General features: G+C 45.1%; 1 protein-coding gene across 8 annotated transcripts in view; it reads right to left on the reverse strand.

Moving 5' to 3' along the window:
* Positions 1–19,851, reverse strand: part of Nrxn1 (neurexin 1) — a 947,027-nt gene that overhangs the window by 508,682 nt on the left and 418,494 nt on the right. For all 8 annotated transcript variants that reach the window (XM_013517619.1, XM_005391018.1, XM_013517621.1 and 5 more), the window contains one exon: positions 447–620. In XM_013517619.1, coding sequence (XP_013373073.1) covers positions 447–620 — 174 coding nt within the window. The remainder of the gene's footprint in view (positions 1–446; positions 621–19,851) is intronic.

Below are 19,851 nucleotides of genomic sequence, written 5' to 3' on the forward strand. Positions count from 1 at the left end.
AACAGAACTTACTTTCACTTTATATCCCATTGACTGCAGATTTTAAATAATGGGCCCAACTGGCTAATACTGCATAAATGTATTTTCTACATTAAGTGGGGTATCTCTGTAATGCTATAAAGCACACACTGCAGAACTGATTGACACACACACACACTCACACACACGCACACACACGTACACACACACACATCAGGTAGACCGCAGATGCAAAGAAGCCAAAAGGAGCAGGAGCCACAGACGCCCCTCCCACCTCACATGAGACCTGCATGTCGCCCAGCAAACAACCCCTACTTGGGGGATGAAAAGTGTGAAACAGGAAGAAGGACTTCTAGATCTGAAGTGGGAATTCCACTGGTCAGTGGAATGTGGCTCAGCAGTGAAATCAGCTCCTACATGCAGGAGGAATGGGAACTTTCAACAGTGTGATGATGAGGACTCCGTACCTTCGCATCCCCTCTCAATCTGGCCATTGCAGAAGAGAGCGTCTGAGATGAGGTCCGGGAGCCGTCCATTCAGGTCAACGGAGGCCAGGCAGCCCTGAAAGCCCTCCTTGGCATGGACGAGCTTTGGCAAGGATTTGTAGGTTTCTTTAGCCACTCCTCCTATGTACAAGTCACCTGTGGGGAGATCACACGCATGTCACAAAAGCAGCATCTCATTGGCTTTAGCACACCGTGAGGGGGAGAGAAAGGAGGGAGGTTTACCTTTTATTAAATTAACAAAAAATTAAATGTATGGAGCATTGTTTTCCTAAAAGTATAAACTATTAGAAATGTTTGAATAATACATTAACCCTAGAAGTTCCTGGAGAATGGAACTCAAATGGCCAGGCATGACGGCACATGCCTGCAATCCCAGCACTTGGGAGGCTGAGACAATCAGTCAGCCTGGGCTACATGGTGAGTTCAAAGCCAGAACCAGATACCCAGACCCTGTCTGAAAGAAAAAAAGAAAGAAAGAGAGCAAGAAAGCAAGTAAGAAAGAAGGAAAGCAAGAAAGCAAGAAAGCAAGCAAGTAAGCAAGCAAGCAAGAAAGAAAAAATGGAAATCAAATCCCAGTTATTTACCAACTGCATTGTCTCCGACCATTAGTATCCTTTCAAAATAGAACCAAAAATTCCTACCTGGCAGGGCTGCTATGAGGATTAAGGGGGATAACACACAGGAAGCGACATCAGAGGAGAATACACAGCAGACACGCAGCCCATAGCCCTCTCACTAAGCTAACCTTCTGCTTAGAGAACTTAGAAACTTCAGCTCATCAGAGGTTCATGTTCTCTCTAGTGGCTAAATTTGCCTTCTAAACTGCGTGCAAGCCCATTATACTAGTTCGTATATCCTGTTCACTAACCCACTCCCCTAACAGTCTACATGTACCTGAAGATTATGTCCTCTATACTACTTTCAACTCTTAATGCTGGTTTGCAAGTTTTCTTCTTAACTATGTATCCTCACAAGTTCTAATGGAACACTTTGCTTAGCTTTGTCATCTGTGGGTTGAGGATTTGCCAGCTTTATGGTTAAGGATTTGCCAGCTTGATTTGCCAGCTTTATGGTTCACCAATGTAAAACAAATGCACTTCATTCGTGATTCTGTCCCTTTTCCTACTGCAGCTTTCACTGCATCTGAAGGGCACTCAGCAGGTGTAAGTGTTAGACTCTAGTACAATCAGTGTAAGAGGATAACTTCCATTCTGTAAAACACTGCTCCTGTGTACAAGTTGTGGTGACATATTCTTTTCAGACACATCAACCTTTAGCTGTCATTTGTAGTTACTCTCTCCTACTAATCATTCTGTACAATCTTACGTCACTTGGCACACTTTTTCCCACATAGCACAAAACCCTGCATTTCTCATGTTCACCCGGACACCTCATGTTGTCTGCATGAGACCTGAAAAAAGAGAGAATTGATATGCGTGCTATTTGTCAAGGTGTGAGTGCAAAGTCCTTGGACTTTGACCCAGAAATCTCTGTTCTGCCAGCACTCGGGAAGCTAACTTCTTTGCACATAAGCAGGGTAGGACCAAACCACAGACCTGAAACCACAGACCAGAATTCTATCTGTGAGACTAGTGAAACAGAAAGACAGAGCAGTCACAGGGCTCTATCAATTTCATTGAGTGTTGCAGAATAGGATTTGTGGTCCCTTAACCTACTAACTGAAGCTACATTATTCTAGGATGTCATCGATCCTCTACGATTCTGATTGAAAGTAGCAGATGTTGTTACCTCCCTCATCACTTAAATAAAATTAAGGTTTACTGACTACCAAGCATCATCCTTAATCTTAAAACATAGCGTGGTTTTGGCCTGGGTACTATGATATCTGATTTTGTTCTCCGTATTTCCACTCTTTTGCCTTCCCTCTCACTCAAGCTTTAAGCCATTGTATTACACTTGCCTCAGAAGACAGTTATGGCTCACGAAGATATAAATTAGCTTTCTGTCTAAATCTGAAGAGTCTAGACCCTTGAAGGAAGACAGTAGACAAAAGACGTGGGCATTTACAAGTGGGAAGTAAAGCTTTCCTGCACCCCATCTGGGCAAGCGGAAGGTAAGGTGGAGGAGCACAGCCGTGATTGCTGAGTTCCCCACGGAGGGCACAGCTTCCCATTCAGGAGCCCAGGCTTGGTGTCAGAACCTGAAGGAGGTACAGGGGCCGATGGAACTCAGCGCTTCCTCAGGCCAGGGGGAGGCAGCAGAGATTCTTGAGGGGAACTGGCTGTGTGGTAGAGTTAGACTGGCTGGCAGCAGACACAGCCTCAGAAAACTGTCTCCTCCCCTGGGTGAGAGGGCATAGAACAATTTCCAAATGCCCCAGAAACAGTAGAAAAAGTCTGACTGGAAGAGGGCATGCATTTAAGAACAAAAAGCTGGGGGAGCAATTTAGTGGACCCCTGAACTGTGACCACGGAGCATTTGAGGCCCACTTCCATGCTCCCTCCCCCTGTGCCTCCTCAAAAAACTGGTACAGTGGAAACTTCTAACCCCCACTGCCAGCAATTTAGACTTAACTCCAGGGGAAGGTGGGAACTAAAATTGCCTGAGATTATATTTTCACTAACTCTAAGAATCAGAGTTCAAAATAGAAACCAAGGTGAGTTATAGACGAAAAACTGAGTTACCTTTGTCCACATCAGAGAATGTCAGTTAGGATTTATACTTTGACTTGTCAAATTTCAACTCGGGTATGTGCTCCCTACATTCTTCTCTTTCACTAAATTTCTTAAATTTTTTTTTTTTTTTTTAGTTCTCCTTCCGGCCTAGTGTATGTAATGTTAGAGAATGATAGGAAATTAATGAAGACTTCTTAGCACTGCTTCAAGCTTTTCAGATGTAGAACCGGTACTGAAAGTTTCGTATCAAATGCTAGGTATTCGATTGTCAGCCTTCCGCTTTCTGATTTCAGCTTCCTGGAATGACAGAGAGTAAGTCTTCGGTTTCACATTCTCCCACAGTGCCTGGTATCAGGCTTAAGAGCAACAGGAGCCCAATAAATACTACATCCATTTGACAGATTAAGGTTACAATAAAAGAACAGAAAAGCATAATGATAATGTGTCCCATAGAGAGAGTGCCAATTGTGAAATGCATTTCCTTCCTTCTTCTCCCACTTCCTGTTTTCCTATCAGCCAAAGTACCGCCTGACAACTTTTTAGAGCTTATTGAGGGAAGTAGTAATCTTTCCTGTATGTTGCTAAAGAGAAAAAAAAAAAAAATCAGTTCAAGCAACGCAGGGTGCAAACCTCAACAAGCATACCAAAGCAAGTGAGCTTGGCTTTATAAATAGGGGCTCATTTTTACTCTTAGACTGAAGAGGTGCTTAGCACCACCACTTAGTACGGTCTTCCTGGGTCTTTGTGAGCTCCTCACATGAGGACGGTGTCTGAAGTCCCTTGGTGGGCTGCCACGTGAGGACAACAAAGGCACCTCTTAAGTGGTGTTGTCCATATGTGCCATTACCACCTCATCAAAAATGCAGCTTCTCCTTTTGATTCTTGGAGCGATAGAAGGGAAACAACCCATTAGTGCTAATGGGGCCTTGCAGGTGAGGCCCTGTGCAAACGAAGGTGGATACGTTGCTTAGTGACTGTGTGCGCAGGAGGCCGCATGGACACTCATTAAAAGCCAAGCCTCACATATTGCGGAAGCTTGCCTGTTAGCCCTTTGCAAGTAGGCCATCGATATAATTGATAAGCAAAAGGTAGAATCGGGGTGTTTCTGGCAAAGTTGCAGAGAACACATATCAAGTAGGGAACCTCAAGTATCTGGGATGGGTTATTTGAAATCTCAGTGATAACCGTATGTCTAGCACCATCTGTGGATAAGCACTGTCTTCCACTCTGAGTTCTGCGAGAATAATTGGAGATGATATCACAAGTATGTATTCCATAGGAATTGGGCAGGCAATGAGTGGGGAATAGTGTGCAGGCTTTTTAGTTATTTCTGGCTATGAACTCTGGCCCTGCAACTTGCTGGCTGTCAGCGTAGGAATGTTACTTTACAGGACCACTTTGAGAGTCAGCTTCTTCATCTGTAAAATGAAGTTAACATGCCGAACTTGTGAGGCCATTAGGATCACAGGAAATGCAGGTAAAACACTGTACAGCACATACTTGGCACATAGCTGACAATGCTATGGCTATGTCCACGTGTCTGGGTGGGATGACATGTCCACAGTGTACCTCACTGTATGTTGACCTCACTGAGAAGTGCAGAAGCATGTAAAGTCCAGTTTGTCCTCATTTCTGATAAAACTGCAGTGATTGGCCTCAAATTTACAAGTCTTTTAGGGTGTTGATCTGATTTGATTTGGTTCACATTTGTCTGTCTGAAATGTGTCTTGCACTATCTTATCAGTAGCTCCTTCCTTGACATACTTAATTTGAAACCCATTAAACCTGGTAACAAACAGAGAAGGTGCTGGATAAATGTCTTATAATTTGATACAAAAAGACTGGGAGATTTTAAAAAGTTCTATGAATCCCATGGACCAATTTCTAGGTTCAAACTAACTAAGTCTTAGACAGTCAGAGAAATAAAAGGCTTCTATGGATGCAAGGAGCAAGATCAGAAGAAAGTATAGGTGACATTACTGTATTGCAGCACTTAAGTGCCATTCGGGGGGCAGCACAGACCACGGAGCAAAAAGGAACACGGGATTCAAGGAAAGGCCAGACGGAGCTGGAAGAGAATTCAGTTACTTGTTAAGTAAGGTAAACAAGATGGGAAAAGTAAATCAAAGAGAACAGAACATGATAGAACTTATTACCACTGCTGGAGAGAGAGACCGAGAGAGACAGACAGACAGACAGACAGACACAGAGACAGAGACAGAGGCAGACACAGAGACAGAGAGAGAAGGGAACAAGGCCCAGCACAAAAGCCAGGCAGACTGTGAGAGTGGGGAATTTAAAGCAGTAAAGACTTAGAGACAAAATGCAATTGTATCTAATGTTAAATGCGTGGAATTTGATATGGGAGTGCTGCATGCGGTCCAGTGTTCTGCACCTAAGGCGCAGGGAACAGAGTCTGACGCTTGAGCACTGAGTCTGCCTTGAGCCGCTGCCAGAAGCAGATGCAGAAGCGGCGCCAAAGGTTTTCCTTCCCTTGAAGCAGGGAGCGCACAGCGATTACAACAAGGGCTCCCGGCTCGGCTCATAGCAGCAGAATGCAACTGCCAAGGTGTCGTTAGTTCCGTGCTCCGCATTCCCATTGGTTCATAGGTACTTTTTTGTGCTTCTTGAACATCTTATTTTCATTTTAATTTAAAAAAACCACACATGAAAACAACTGCTAGTACTTTGTAGGTTTGGATAGCAAAGACTCTATGGGAACTTTTTAATGATGGCAAAATTTCACATTTATTAAAGGAAGAAGAAAACAGAGGGGTAGGGGAAGAACTGGCTCTACACAGCCAGCCTAGGGACTTTGAAAAGAAGGAAAAAATAAAAATAAAAATACACCTTACGGTGCAGGGTAGGCCACTGTGAAGAGATACGGCAGCCTACACAAACTCGTAAAGTGGCATTTTTGGAGAAAAGAGGAAGTCGTGCTCCTCTAGCTGAACTAGAGAAAGTACAAATTTAGATGCTTCATTCTGTGACTGGCTGATAGAATCAGCGTTATCTCCCAGGCTCCTTTGCGAGCATATCCCACAGACAGGATGCTTTTGCTGCGAGGGACCGTCATCCTCTGCCCTCGGATTTGTACCACTATTGTTAATTTTAATCATTTATTGCAGAGCTATACAGAAACATCTGTAAGTCAGATCTCAGCCAGATACACCGAGAACTACTTTTTGTGAGCAAAAAATTGAATTATATCTTTTTATAAAAGCTAGACCCTATTAGAAGAAAATAATCTATAATCCTTGGGGAACAAACTCTTATATCTTTACTTGTTTTTTTTTTTTTTTCCTTGAGAAAAAGCCTAAGTTCTTTTCCTTGTGACTGCTTAAATAAATGAAAGTACTGAGAGCAAAACCATAAAGCTGAAGTTGATTGTATTTCTCCAACGCATTTGTGCTTCGGAATAGACAAATGGAACATTTATAACAAATAAACAATAACAAATAAAGTCCTCAGAATCCCAAATGTTAAATATTGAGATCAAAATGGCAATGCAAGTAGATGTTTTGTTCTCAGATATAAGATCTGTATCTTTAATAGATCTCTAAGACATAAATGCCAATTTTACAAAATCTTTGTTGAGGACATGCTCAAGGACCTCTAGGTTGATGACCTCTACTTGTTCTACAATTTAAAAAATCTCTCATGGGGCAAACAGAGTTTAACCATAAAAGAACCACTTCTGACACTATAAGAAAATACTTATCAATCCTTATTTTCAGGTTTTCCCTGCACTCTAGGTTTAGCCTACAACCCAGCCATCATTGTATCACCCATTGGGAAGCTACTTCTAGACTCCCTGCTTCCCAGAGCGAACTCTGGCAGTCATTATTCAGCGCCGTCCCATATCTCATGCCTTCCACTCAAACCATCGCCAGGGGCTGATGACTAAACTATGCCGACACTTCTGACGCTTGTCTCTCCACTGCTGGTCTCATTTCTCCTTCTTGTCTACCTTCTCCCTTTTATCCAATAAACCTTGTGCCCCTACCCCACCCAGCCTCCTCATCAGCACCGTAGCAGATTCTCCACTGTGTTCTGGCACATCTGGTACCCCCGTCATCTAAATAAAATCTAAGGCTCAGCACTGTTCAAATTTTTAAGTGATCCCTTCTCAAAACCCCTTGCTAAATTTTGAACTGTCTTTCCCCAGCAATACTGGCTGTGCAGGGTTGGGATGGCATCCCTCCCTCTTTGTATTCTCACCTTTAGTCACATTGTAGCCATCATCATTGCCCCAATTCCAATTTGTAAACTGCTCCAACGTTGTTCACAGTGTATATTTCTTGCATCACAAATGCCTTCCCTTGTCTAAGATAGCATTCAAAATCCTATGCAGTTTGCGGGGGAGCTCAACTCAAATTATGTTTTGGTAGCTTTGGTAGTATATAATTACTATCTACTTCCCCTAGTCGTGGGGAAACATGATATGTGAATCCTCATACAAATGTAAGCCTCCTCTCTGGCAAGTATTTTTTCCCAGTTTCTTGTGTATGGATAGCTTTTCTCCCCACCAGTTCATAAATTTTTGGAAGAAATGATCATGATGTAGGCAATTTTATATTCTCATGTGTACTTCGTGGTCATTCATTTTTTGTTGACTCATTGAATGAGACGAAGAATTACTAGTTCACATGCAATGAACAATCATTTAAACAATAAAACTTACTGACAATATCATGGGTGCAGCATTCATATTGACCCTTGTTCCTCTCACCTGGACATGAGGAATAAAATTAATCCTGGGGAGGGGAATTTTTCTTCTACTAATCTCTTTCTTGAACTCTGAGATGAGGCCATCTAGCTGTCTAGAAGACTGCAGTACAATGGCATTTTTCCCACTCTGATAAAGTAATTTGATAAAGTAATTCAAGAGCATTTTAATTTGTACATGTTATGGTTGATACATTGTGTCAACTTGGGTAGTCTAGAGGTTTGGCTAAGTGACTCAGGAGGAAGCCAGAGTGCTTACTTTGTATACATCCTGAGCCTGTGGAAGAGGAGGGCATGGAGACTATGTGAGAGCTACATGCCCCTTAGGTGGGGGTAGCCTGTTTACAATGTAAGGGAGGGAAAGAGGCTGCTTGCCGCTTGCTCTGGCTGTTTGCTGTTCGGCTGCCATTCCCCCTTTTGCTCTTGTTGCTTTGCTACCTTCTGCCTCAGAGCCAGCCAAGTATGGACTGAAACCTCCACAAACTGTAAGCTAAATAAACCTTTCCTTCCTTCATTTTGGGCGTTGGGTATTTTGTCTCAGCAATGAGAGAAAAGTAACCAAGACAGTACATATTGAATGTATCTAGACAGAGAAATAAAAGGATAGAGATGGAAGTACATAAACAGTCTGACGTATGAAGGTGCTGTAATGAAAGCCTACTTATGGGTCATCTTCTACCGCTGAAATAAGCGCACGTCTTTGTAGAAAATTCCACTTGAGCCTGACATGGCCTTCTACCTGATTACGCTTCTGGCCACCTTTCCATTCTCTCACCTGCTTTGCACCCAGATACGACCTCACTTGTGCAGCCTCTGTAGGCACAGTTCCCCTTGTGGATCTCTTGCTCTGTCTCAGTTTCTCTGTCTCTGCTTGTCTCTCTGTCTCTCTGCCTGTCTCTCTGTCTCTCTGTCTCTGTCTGCCTGTCTCTCTCTATCTCTGTCTCTGTCTCTTTGCCTTTGTCTCTGTCTGTCTCTGTATCTCTCTGTCTCTGTCTCTCTGTCTCTGTGTCTCTCTGTCTCAGTCTCTCTCTCAAGACTCATCTACTACTTTGCCCTGTGGACATCACAAAGGGAGGCTTGTGTTTACTGCAGTACAGAACCCTACATGACCCCTGATGATCTACCCTAGTGAGTCTGAGAATCCTCATCCGCATGTCCTATTGGTTTGCAGATGTCTTGTTCCATCTGGTCTTCGAGGCACCAAGGATGCCTGGAATTATAGTCTTTCTCTATCGAGCTTCTACCTCTTTGCTCCTCAGCGACACCACCCCGGTCAGTACCAGAAAAGAGCTTTGCCTTTGGCATTACAGAAATAACTGACATTTGTATATGCCTTCAGCTTTACTGAGCACTCGTACATGTACCCACTTTGGCTTTTGCCTGGTGAGCTAAAAGGGGTGTGAAGTTTGTCAGACAGATGCTACAGATGAAGAAACTGTGATTCAAAGCAGCAGCACCAGATAATAGCAGAATCTGAAATAAAGCCAAGGTCCTCTGAAACTACGATCACTTTCCCTTACCCACACCATCTCACACACTGTATGCTCCAAGTAGAAAGCGCACATTTCACACAGCTCCAATACTGCAAAATACAGAAACGTCAGAGAGCAGTGGCCAGTGGAGAAAAACAACAGGAATAACTGGAGTCTTAGCAAGAGAAAAGACTGCCAGAGCAACAAGGGCCTCATCTGCATGCTGAGTAACCTCATTAAAAAAGTTAATTTGCTTCTATAATGGTAACTATGAGATGTCAAAATTCTGATGAGTGGATAGAATTCATACGACAATAAATTTGATCTCTAGGTGTGGCAGATCTTCTTCAAATGCCTCTCCAAAGAGTCAAATTGGACACCTACATGCAGTCCGGACCCAACGTAATGCTTCCACCTCTTTGGGAAATATGCAGGGGATGCGAAAAGGCTTGAGCTCAGTCAGATCTTTACATTTTCCCACAGGGAGCTTTTGAGAATTAATATGTTCATTATTCTGTGGCAGAATGGAGAATGCTTTCTGTTCTGAAGTTCTGTTTCTAGCTGGAATTTTAGAATAAAATTGCCCAAAGACGGAAGTTTTTTTTAAAAATTATGATTCTAAAATATACAACAGGAAGACAGACTTTGTTTGTGTGTTTAGCCAACAGACTGTGAGGAAAACCTGGTGGGCATGCTAAACGGGAAATAATACAATGAAATTGCTCTGGAGGTGCGTGTGGTAATCCATCTTCTTTTAAATCCACTCTGGGCCAGTGACACTGTGGCAGATGGGGTGTGAGTTCAGGCATATAAATTCATACCAAGCTAACTTCATCGCACAGCTTTAAATTTTCGAAATACCTTTAAGTGAAAACCAGGTACAGATATTTTCAGTTTTGTTCTGTTTTGTCCCTATCACAATGGCAGGCGGCCCAGATACCTGTGCCATCCTCTGCAGCATGCAATCCTGTCACCATGGTGCTCCATTTTCCTCTCATTGTCTGATACTCTCTGGGACTGTGTACGGCTCAGAAGAGCTTCTCAACATCACACACACTGTTACAACTTACACAAGCAGAGTATCCTGGTGCAGAAGGTGCTTTGACACCTCCCCTTCCACTGACCCTCTTAGGAATCCTTTGCTACAGTCAAGGACGCAGTTACCGTTATCCTAACCTCACAGGTGAGCACAGCATCCTAAAGGCAGGTCACTTGCCCAAGTGGGTATAAACAATGCAAGGAGAGTAACGCTGGACCTTGACCTCAGGCTTTCCAGGCTGTTTGCCCATTGCTCCGTACTCTTTCCTAGTTTTGTGAAAAATACCCTCAGTGACAGGAACAGAATAGTTTAAAAACAACTGCTTTGGAAGGAAACTGAGAATTTTAAATGGAGGACCAAGTAACAGGCCCCATGTAAAACCTGTGGTTTTTCTGAGTTTTTGTGCTGCTCTACACAACAGCTAGGCTTTCTTTCTTTTCTGAAATAACTTGTCATTTCAAAGGAATTTTATTTTATTTCAAAATACGTGAAAATTTAGTTTGGGTGTGGCAGACCTAGTGGTGTACAGAGTACGCACAAAAGGACACCTCCCTCTAATACTGGTCTGCTTAATACGGATCAAGAAATGGAACCCGCTTTCACTTCAGACACATAGCATAAAAGAGATCAAAGCTACCTGTGGCCTTCTGGATAGCAGTTAGAGAGGACGAAGTGTCTAAAGTACACACACACACACACACACACACACACACACACACGCACATTCACACATACACACACATAAACATACATAAAATCAGAAACAGAAACAAAACACAAGAAAACTTTATGGCATTGCTGAAGAGCGTCTCATGTATTACGGGCTTAATAGTGTTAGGCGGGAAGTTACACAAGCCCACCTGGAGACAGGTGTTGGGGAGACATGAAAAGCAATGATGTGATTTTCCCCCTTGGTTTTCTTTATCATTAGTTATAAGTAAAATCCAAACAAGCTTATAGTTTCAAGCCATGGCCCAAGAGAAGGTAAAATCCTCTGCTCATGCCGGTCAGATCCAGGGCCATACAAACTCTACCCTGGGTGAGGGCTTGGAAAATCCCTCAAGGCCTCAAAACAAACTAAACAGACACATTACACCTAAACACTAAGCATATTAATTCCACCTAAACAGTAAGCAGACTTCTTCCCTTAAGGTTGGTAAATACAGCCCCATTTTCCTTGTAAAATGATCTTGGCAGGAGGAAATGATATTCCCAGAAGACCCACTGCATCATATGACTGTAGCCTGAGACCTAATTTGGCAGCATCTGCCATATTGGTATATTCACACATGAAGGTGTACTTCTCTATTTATCTCTGTGCAAATCGATCGCTTTGCAATAAACACCACCCTCTGTGTTTTATCTGAATTTTTGCCTCAAAGACACAAAGACCCAAGAGCATCACAGATTCCTTCTGGAGCGAGGAGCCAGTTTCCCAGAGGCAACAGTCAAATAAAGCTCTTCTTTTTTCCTTAAGTATATAAAATTTTTTGTACTTTTTTTTTCCTGATGAGGAATTCCTTCTGGACCCCAAAGTAGGATGGTCATAGCAGGGTCACGAGGAGATGCTGTGGGATAACGGAATACCTTAGGGTGGACTTCAAACACTGTGTGTTTTCACCATGACAACACTGTAGGGCAATGACCCCTCCTCAGGACAGAAAGGGGAGAACTTGCTGTGAAGGATGAGAGAGGAGGGGAAGCGAGGCCATAAACCGCCTGCTGGACCAACTGATGGCCGAGTGACAGGATGACCAACATCCCCTCAGCCAAGAACTGTGTGTCTGCCTGGGCCTCCTCCAAGTACTCACAAATACAATGTACAGATGATCCACAGAATACCTAAAGAGCAATTTAGCAATAAAAATTAGTCATTGTACTGTTCGAGGAGAACTTCAGGGACTAAGGAGACTCTGTCTGTCTGTCTGTCTGCTTATCTATCTATCTATCTATCTATCTATCTATCTATCTATCTATCCATCCATCCTTATTCTGCAAAACAGAGAAAAGGGAGAAACATGTAGTATGTGAAAGTAGAAACAGGCATTTATTTTTCAAAGATCAGAAGTGAAACTGTCAAACTTCACCTGTAGTAATAATGTAGAAGATCAAAAACCAAGTTTTGCATGGAAGACAGTGTTCCATTTTATTACACGACATTTTATCCCCTCAAGTGAAAGTAAGCATCACATATCATTCTATGTATTCATTAAAATCTCTGTATATGACTAAATACATATAGTGCTAGTTAAATAATAGTATAAATCTGAGTTCCAATCTTGTTTCTACCACTATGAAATAGTTGCTATTTAAGAATCTCTACATGCTCATACAAATGGGGATGATAATAGCTCAATCGTCTAATTATTCTGAGGAGTAAGACATCATATTGTGATGGAGAATAATACAATTGAAGCAATCAGTAACAGCCAGTGTGAATATGAGACAGATATCTGGATGTAACTTACAAAGCAGAAGCTAAAGCACTGGTCTTTGTACTGCTCAGCTACATCATGAGCGTTCTGACTAGAGTAGTAATGATAGGAGGAAGGAGAAATGTATCTGAGAAAACTTCTTTGCAGTACTCTGACCATCTAGTGAGCTTGGACGACCAGCCCCAAAGCAGACTAGACTTGAGGAGGCAGCTGGGAAAGCAGCTCCTAGGCCGTTTCCTGGAGAACTTGCTTCCTGTTCCCACAGCGTTCCTGCAGCTGGAGGATGCAGACCGGACTCTGCTACTCTAAGAAAACGTTCACCTTGGACAGCTGAATAGAAGCAGGCGTATCTGGAATGTGCCTACTTCCTTCACCCTTCACAGCAAGTTCTCCCCTTTCTTCCCTGAGGAGGGGTCATTGCTTTACAGTATTGTCATGATGAAAACAAAGTGTTTGAAGTCTACCCTAAGGTATTCCCTTATCCCACAGCAGCTGGATGTCAGGGCTGGGCAGGCAAATGACGCAGGGAAAATTCCTTACATTGATTACTTAAATAGTTTTAGTTAAGGTTATGTTTTATAATGTTAAATGGTTACAGAATCGTCTTAAAAGTAGGCACAAGTATTTCTTCTAAGCCAGTACATGGAACAAACACCTCAGCGTAATGCATTTTCAAAAAATGGAGTCTCACTATGTTCCCCACACGAGCCTACAACTTCTGAACTCAGGTGATTCTGCCATCTCAGGCTCCCAAGTCCTGAACAACACATTTTAAAGTAATGGCTTCAGATAAAAAAATAATTTTGTGGCTCGATTATGTTAAAATGTAATGCTTCTTTATTGTACCACTTTCATATTTAAGCCCTTTTCATGGTACCTGACATATAAGCACTTAGGGAAGGTAGCGTGAAGGTAGTTTATATTATCTCTGAGTAGAGAACACAGCCAGATCCAGGCCAAGAAAGAAATTCTCTCATGGAGACGGTCAGCTGTGCACAGCACCCTGTTGCTATGAGTCATACTTATGTCTCAGCAAAACTACAAACAATTATGTCACAGGCCAGCACACTTCTCCAAAATAGACGGAGCCATGAATGTTAAATGTATAGACGCAAAGATCCGCGGAATTACAGAGCTGGCACATTAGTACCAAACTTTAGAATGCTTGAGGTCTTTTTTCAGCTGTTTTTAGATCTAAGGCATGGTGTTGTGTGTGGGGTGAGGGCTGGACGTGGGTAGTGAGGTGGAACAGGAGTGGCGTTGAGGGTCGGCTCTGGGTGTCCTCCAGGGCCTTGTGTGTGCTGAGGCAGGATTCTGGAAGGTGGTTCTGGAGGTGCTGTGTTCATTCATGGATTAATCCATGGTGAGTGCCTGGCTGCGTGATCTTTGCAGGTGAGAGCTGATCAGGACAGGCGGGCACTGGAGGCATGACCAGAAAGAGTGCAGCTCCCGCCCAGGTTTTCCCCTCTCCCTGCTTCCTGGCCAGCATGAACTGAGCAGCCTTCCTCCACAAGGACCTTTCCCTGTGCCTTCCTGCCTCACCGCAGCCGACCTTTGACCGAACCTTCTGAAACAGGGGGCCAAGCCCAACCTCCCCTCCTCTGAGCTGTGGGTGTCGGTGTTGTGTCTCCGAGATGAAGAAAGTGACTGAGACGGAGTGGGGGCCACCTACAGACAGGAAACCCCGAGAACGCCAGGTGAACCCTCCTGCAGGGGAGGAACGGGAAGCTGCCCCACATACTCACAACACTTGACATGCCCTGGTGAGCCCTAAGATCCCCCCAGCTTCTTATAAGCCCTTGGGCATCAAAGAATACACTGGCAACTGCTTATTGAAATCTCACATGTAAATATTTATGACAAGCACGGGCTAGGACAAGCCCTCAGAAAGGAGTAAAATGATGATTCCTGTTCGATAGGACTGCCATTACTGCACAGTATGACGCTTCGCCTCCCTAAGCCATACCTTCACAGCCTGTAACATGAGGACATGCAACCTTACACGAGAATTCAAAGGAAAACACATGGAAATCTCTTACCTAACACTGAGGAAGGGGAGGTGGTGGTAAGAAAAACAGTGCATGCCTCCCTACTCCTACATTCAGGAAGGAGTAGAAGTACTGTTCCCCATGTCCGTCTGACCCCAGTGTCTGCATCCTGACTTACCGCGCTATGTTGCTTCTCATGTTATCTTTAATAAGGACCACAGTGATTAACTGCATGGGCCAAGAGCTGACTTGTAAAAGCAGACACACAGAAAACGCAGTAATGTGCTGTGAACAGGAAGGCCTGCTTGACCTGGTGTGACTCTCACAGAACCCTGGAAGCGGTGTTCAGTGTGTGACAACCACGGGCCAGTGGCAACACTGTGCCGTGACTGTTGTGCTTTCCTAGAGGAAACAGAGGGGACTGGTTCTGGAGGATCTGACAAAGAAAACTCCTTATGAAGCCCATCCAGCTTTCCAGTCTATTACAGTTCTCAGCCATGGTTCAAAAGGGGTTTTCAGTGCAGTAGACGTCAGAATTCCTCTCCATCATTCTAAGAGAGAGAGAGAGAGAAGGAGACAGCCAGAGAGTGAGAGAGAAGGGTACAGGGGAGAGGAGGGAGGGGGAGAGGGAGACGGAAAAAGAGAGAGAAAGACAGAGAGAGGGAGGAAGGAAGGGAGGGAGGGGGAGATCAGACAGAGACAGACAGAGACAGAGACAGACAGAGACAGAACTGCTTCACTGTTGAACCCGAACTAAGTGTAAGGACTACCTGAAAGTAACAGTGCCGTTCCTTTTAGGGACCTGTAGTGAGCACTGTAACACTCCCCAGACATCAGCTGGGCCTTTCTGTCTTTCATGGATTTATAGGGGCCCAGGATGAGTCCCCATAATTCCACAGAGGCCAACAGGATAGCGTCCTCCTTTCCCTTCTGTTTCCTATGGGTTCCCGGGAGCCTCTCACTAGGGCCTCTGGCTTTTGTGTCCCAGGAACCACCGCTATTTGACCCGGCCCAATGCAGCCTCTGTCTGCTCACTCAAGCGTCTGTCAGTTTTCTCACACAAATATTTGGGTGCCACGTAGTGCACGGTGTTTCACCACTCCAATGACCGTAGACCGTGAGCCATGGTCTGTTCTAGAGCCCGGCAAATACCAGCCCTTGCCTCCTGCAAGAGAAGGTCAAAAGTAGCACTTTTAGAGCCCTCTATGGTTCCGAGTAGGCCCTGAGCAGCCTGTCCAAGCATTTACGCAAACACATCTGAGGAATTTGTAATGTACCCTGTAGCCTCATCCCTGTCTTCTCACCGTGGTGACAGTAAGGACATTCGTCACAACCCAATGTATTTTCCCTCAATTAAAAGGAGGAGGTCTGAGAGCCATGAAAATGGAAGATATGAACCTCTTGGGACAGAGCCTAACTTGCCTTCCCAGCTGACACAGCAGTGCTTGACCGTGAAGCCCAAGCCCTGAGAAGGCAACTCCTGAATGGTGCCCAGCGCCAAAGGCCCATCTCTAGATGCGGAAGAGGCCTGCGAGCCCTCACTCAACCCGATACAGCTCTGCTCTGAACCCCCGCAGGGACTTGCTTATCCGTCATGCAAAGGCCGCCACTCTTGAGACTTCCAGTCCTCTGGGACACAATAAACGCTATCTGCCCTGAAAGGCATTTGGATACCGCATTCAGCTTTCGGGCGCAACCCTGCTATGGGAAGACTGGAATGACGCTGTAGCTCTGCCCACGGTTCTGCGCCAGCACCAGGGTACCGCGCATCTGCAAACGGGAAAAGTTGAGGCCTTCAAGGTGGAGCAGAAGCAAAGAAACGAGATGTGTGCACACACTAACATCTCTGTCCTGTACCTACACCCAGCACACCACACTCTTGCCCAGGGAGTTCACACACGGTCAGATTTCTTTGTGTTGTGTTTCTCGAAGCTGTCGGGAGGAGCCAGTTGAGGATGATATGAACAATAAAACTTGTTTTTCCTGGCCTTTTGTAACAATATTGGGCTTAGAAATGGAAGACGATGTGGAGTACTAACTAGATGCATGGGTGTGGAGGCCAGTCGCCCGAGCACGTTTCTCTCATAAGTAGCAGGGCTGGGCAGACTGGACGTTCTCCAAGATCTTTTCTTGTCCCAAGCTTCTGTAATTCTACTGCAGGATGAGGAATTTCAAATAGAGGGAATTGGCTTTAAAAAAACTACAACAGAAAAATTATACCCAACGTGGGAAAACTTCGAAAACAAGTAAAATGGGTAAAGAACTTTAAAAAAGAATCATTACTAGGCAATAGGGAAATTAAAGTCTGCTGTCATAGTGCATGCTGGTCCGTGGGCCAGAGTGAAGCAGGGGGAAGAACGCCCAAGCCAAACGTCAGACCAGGTCCCGGGTTGCTGCACAAAGAACGCCGTGTACTGGGGCTGCAGCAGGTGGGAGTGGGATTAAAACAAACTGACAGAGGCCGTATAGTAAGGAGAACAGACTAAGACTGCTTTCTGCAAAGCCTGGGAATTCAATGGAGACATCAAAAGAGAAACAATGGTTTCATGCCGCTAATTGTCTTTTAAGTAAGTGCTCTGTAATTGGTGTGTAGGAGAAGGAGGAACAGAAATGTCAGGTCTTACTCTGACACACGAGAGCCTTGTTGTCTTTGCTCTGCGCTGTGGCAACTGCTTCCCAAACGGCCCTCCGATCCCAACGTGCACTGCAAATTCTACTCTCCCGCTTACAGCCTTCCCGTCCTCACCTCCCCACCTCCTGGTGTGACCTTTGGGGCCCCTCTCCATGCGCAAACCAGGCTCACTACGCTGTGAACATCCAGCCACTTGGTGGAGAAGTGAGCCAGGGTAGCAAGAGCGGGGTAAAACCTGTGGGGCCGTGCTCCAGAACAGACGGGGACAGGACCGCTCCCCACACTAAATCCGTCTGCTGAGGAATTAGGAAGGGAGACGAAGGGTGAATGAGACAGAAGAGGAAACACACGCAGGGACAGAAGCCACAGGTCGAAGTCGCAAGTCAGAGGAAACCAAAGGCCAAAGGAGTTCCCTCAGTGGCAAAAAGGGGGTGGGGAGGAGAGAGGGTCTGGGGGCCGCGGTGACAGCGGGGAAAGTACTAGGGAGCAGGGTAGGCAGATCCCAGGGGCCACCTAAGAGGGACCCCTGTGACTCTGCACTGCGACAATTAGAACATAGTCTGGGTCTCTAACTTCCTGATGAATCCTTACAATAATTTCCCACAAACTGAAGCAACGTTAGTGCATCTCTTTCTGTTACACACAAGAACTCTAGCAGGGCCCTCACCACAGGGCCACAGGTCCCGCCTTCCACTTTCAATATCACGCTCCTCTCTGAGCTCAGCTCAAGCTCAAGCCCTTCCTGTACTCTTCCCATGGAAGTAAATTGTCCAGGCATGGCACGTGGGCTGTCAGATGCCGTATGGGCTGAGGACATGTCTACACACAACAGCACTCTTGGACAGCGTCTGGCTTGGTGATATATTTCAGCAAATGTTTTCAAAGAGCAGTAGGACAGGGTAGAAATGGGAGACTATGCCTCCTTCGCAGGGCTGGAGAGGCAGACAGTGGGTAATGGGCTTGCCTGGAGTCACGAAGAAGAGAATGAGGATCTTCACGGCTTTGCTTAGAGACCGAGGATGCTTGAATGCAAGGCCGTGGTTGGCTGTTTCTGACCGGGAGACCATTTAGTGGCTTGGTAGCTGGACACGCGGTAACAGGCAACTCCCTCCAGGGTGAGACTTAGGGTGATGGGACAGTTGTGGAAGAGACAGGTGGTGACAAGCGACAAGCCAAGATCATAAAATTGCACAGAGCCCCACCCCCTGGGGCAGAAAACTGAGGGCTTGACGCAGAGTAAAGGAGAAAGGACAAGGTAACAAGGATGACCTAGATGAGCCCGTGACTTCCTCAGGTCGTTTCACTGTGTGGCCACTTGAGGGCACTGCATCCTATGCTCCCAGAATTCTTCACTTTTATCCCCAGCAAGCAAACTACACTCTATTTACAAAGGATATGCTTATGCCTGTATTACCAGGAATGGTGGAGACTGAAAATGACCCTTCTTTTCTATATTAATGAATAAGCAAGGCTGGCTCCAATTCAGATCCCTGGGTAACTGTGAGGATTACATATAATAACCTCATTAAAAATCTATTTGGTATTTCCTAGAGTCTCGATAAATATTAGCCCTTCCCATCTACATGTACACACAAGCATACACACTGGCCAAACACAAGAACAAGAGAAGGAGCAGAAGGGGAAAGTGCACCCCTTCATCTCACCGGCGGGGTGAAGACGCGGAGGCTCCAGTATGAACAGAGAGCTGGGCTGGGAGGCGCCTCCAGAGAGCAAATGTGCTGCTGCTTTCATTGCGAGTTGCAGCTTGCGCATAACAGCCAGGGGGGATAGAACACAAACAGCTGGGACATAAAGATGAAAGCAAAACGGAATCAGCAGGGAGAGACATACGACCCCCTGAGAACCTGGCAGTGTCAGGAAAGATAATTTGAACAAGGTCATCTGCATGCAAGTCCTCTTGGAGAAAGAACATTAGACTCCTGCCCATTTATGACTATATCCATGGGGGTTAGGAGGGGAAGACAATACCCGGCCCCGGCTTTCAGATTTCTGCACTAAAATTCCCTTTATAAAATGAAACAGATCCACAGACAAAAGCATGCATTATTGCAAAGGCTAAATGTGGAATTTCAGAGGTCTGGAAACAAAGGAATTCTGCTTCCCGGAACAAAGGGAGCGAGCTGAGGTCACCCCACCCACCGCCGCCACTCAGCGCGGTCTGCGGCCTTATGGTGCCCTCTGGTGTCTATTTAAGGTATAGTAAAGCAAAGGGGAAAGAGCCGAAAGTAGAGTCAGGCAATAAATGTGACTTCAGTCAAGAAGGGATACAACAAAACGAGTTCTAAAATGAAAACAAAGCAAAGACTTCTACAGAAATGGCTGACGTGCGTTAAAGTCGGCCCAGCACAGATCTTGCACTACTTCAGGGCTCTGTAACAGAGTCATCTCTGAAAATACTCTCACTGCTTGAACACT

Source organism: Chinchilla lanigera, unplaced genomic scaffold (genome assembly GCF_000276665.1).
Source record: "Chinchilla lanigera isolate Chin_1 unplaced genomic scaffold, ChiLan1.0 scaffold00040, whole genome shotgun sequence".
Taxonomy (NCBI): domain Eukaryota; kingdom Metazoa; phylum Chordata; class Mammalia; order Rodentia; family Chinchillidae; genus Chinchilla; species Chinchilla lanigera.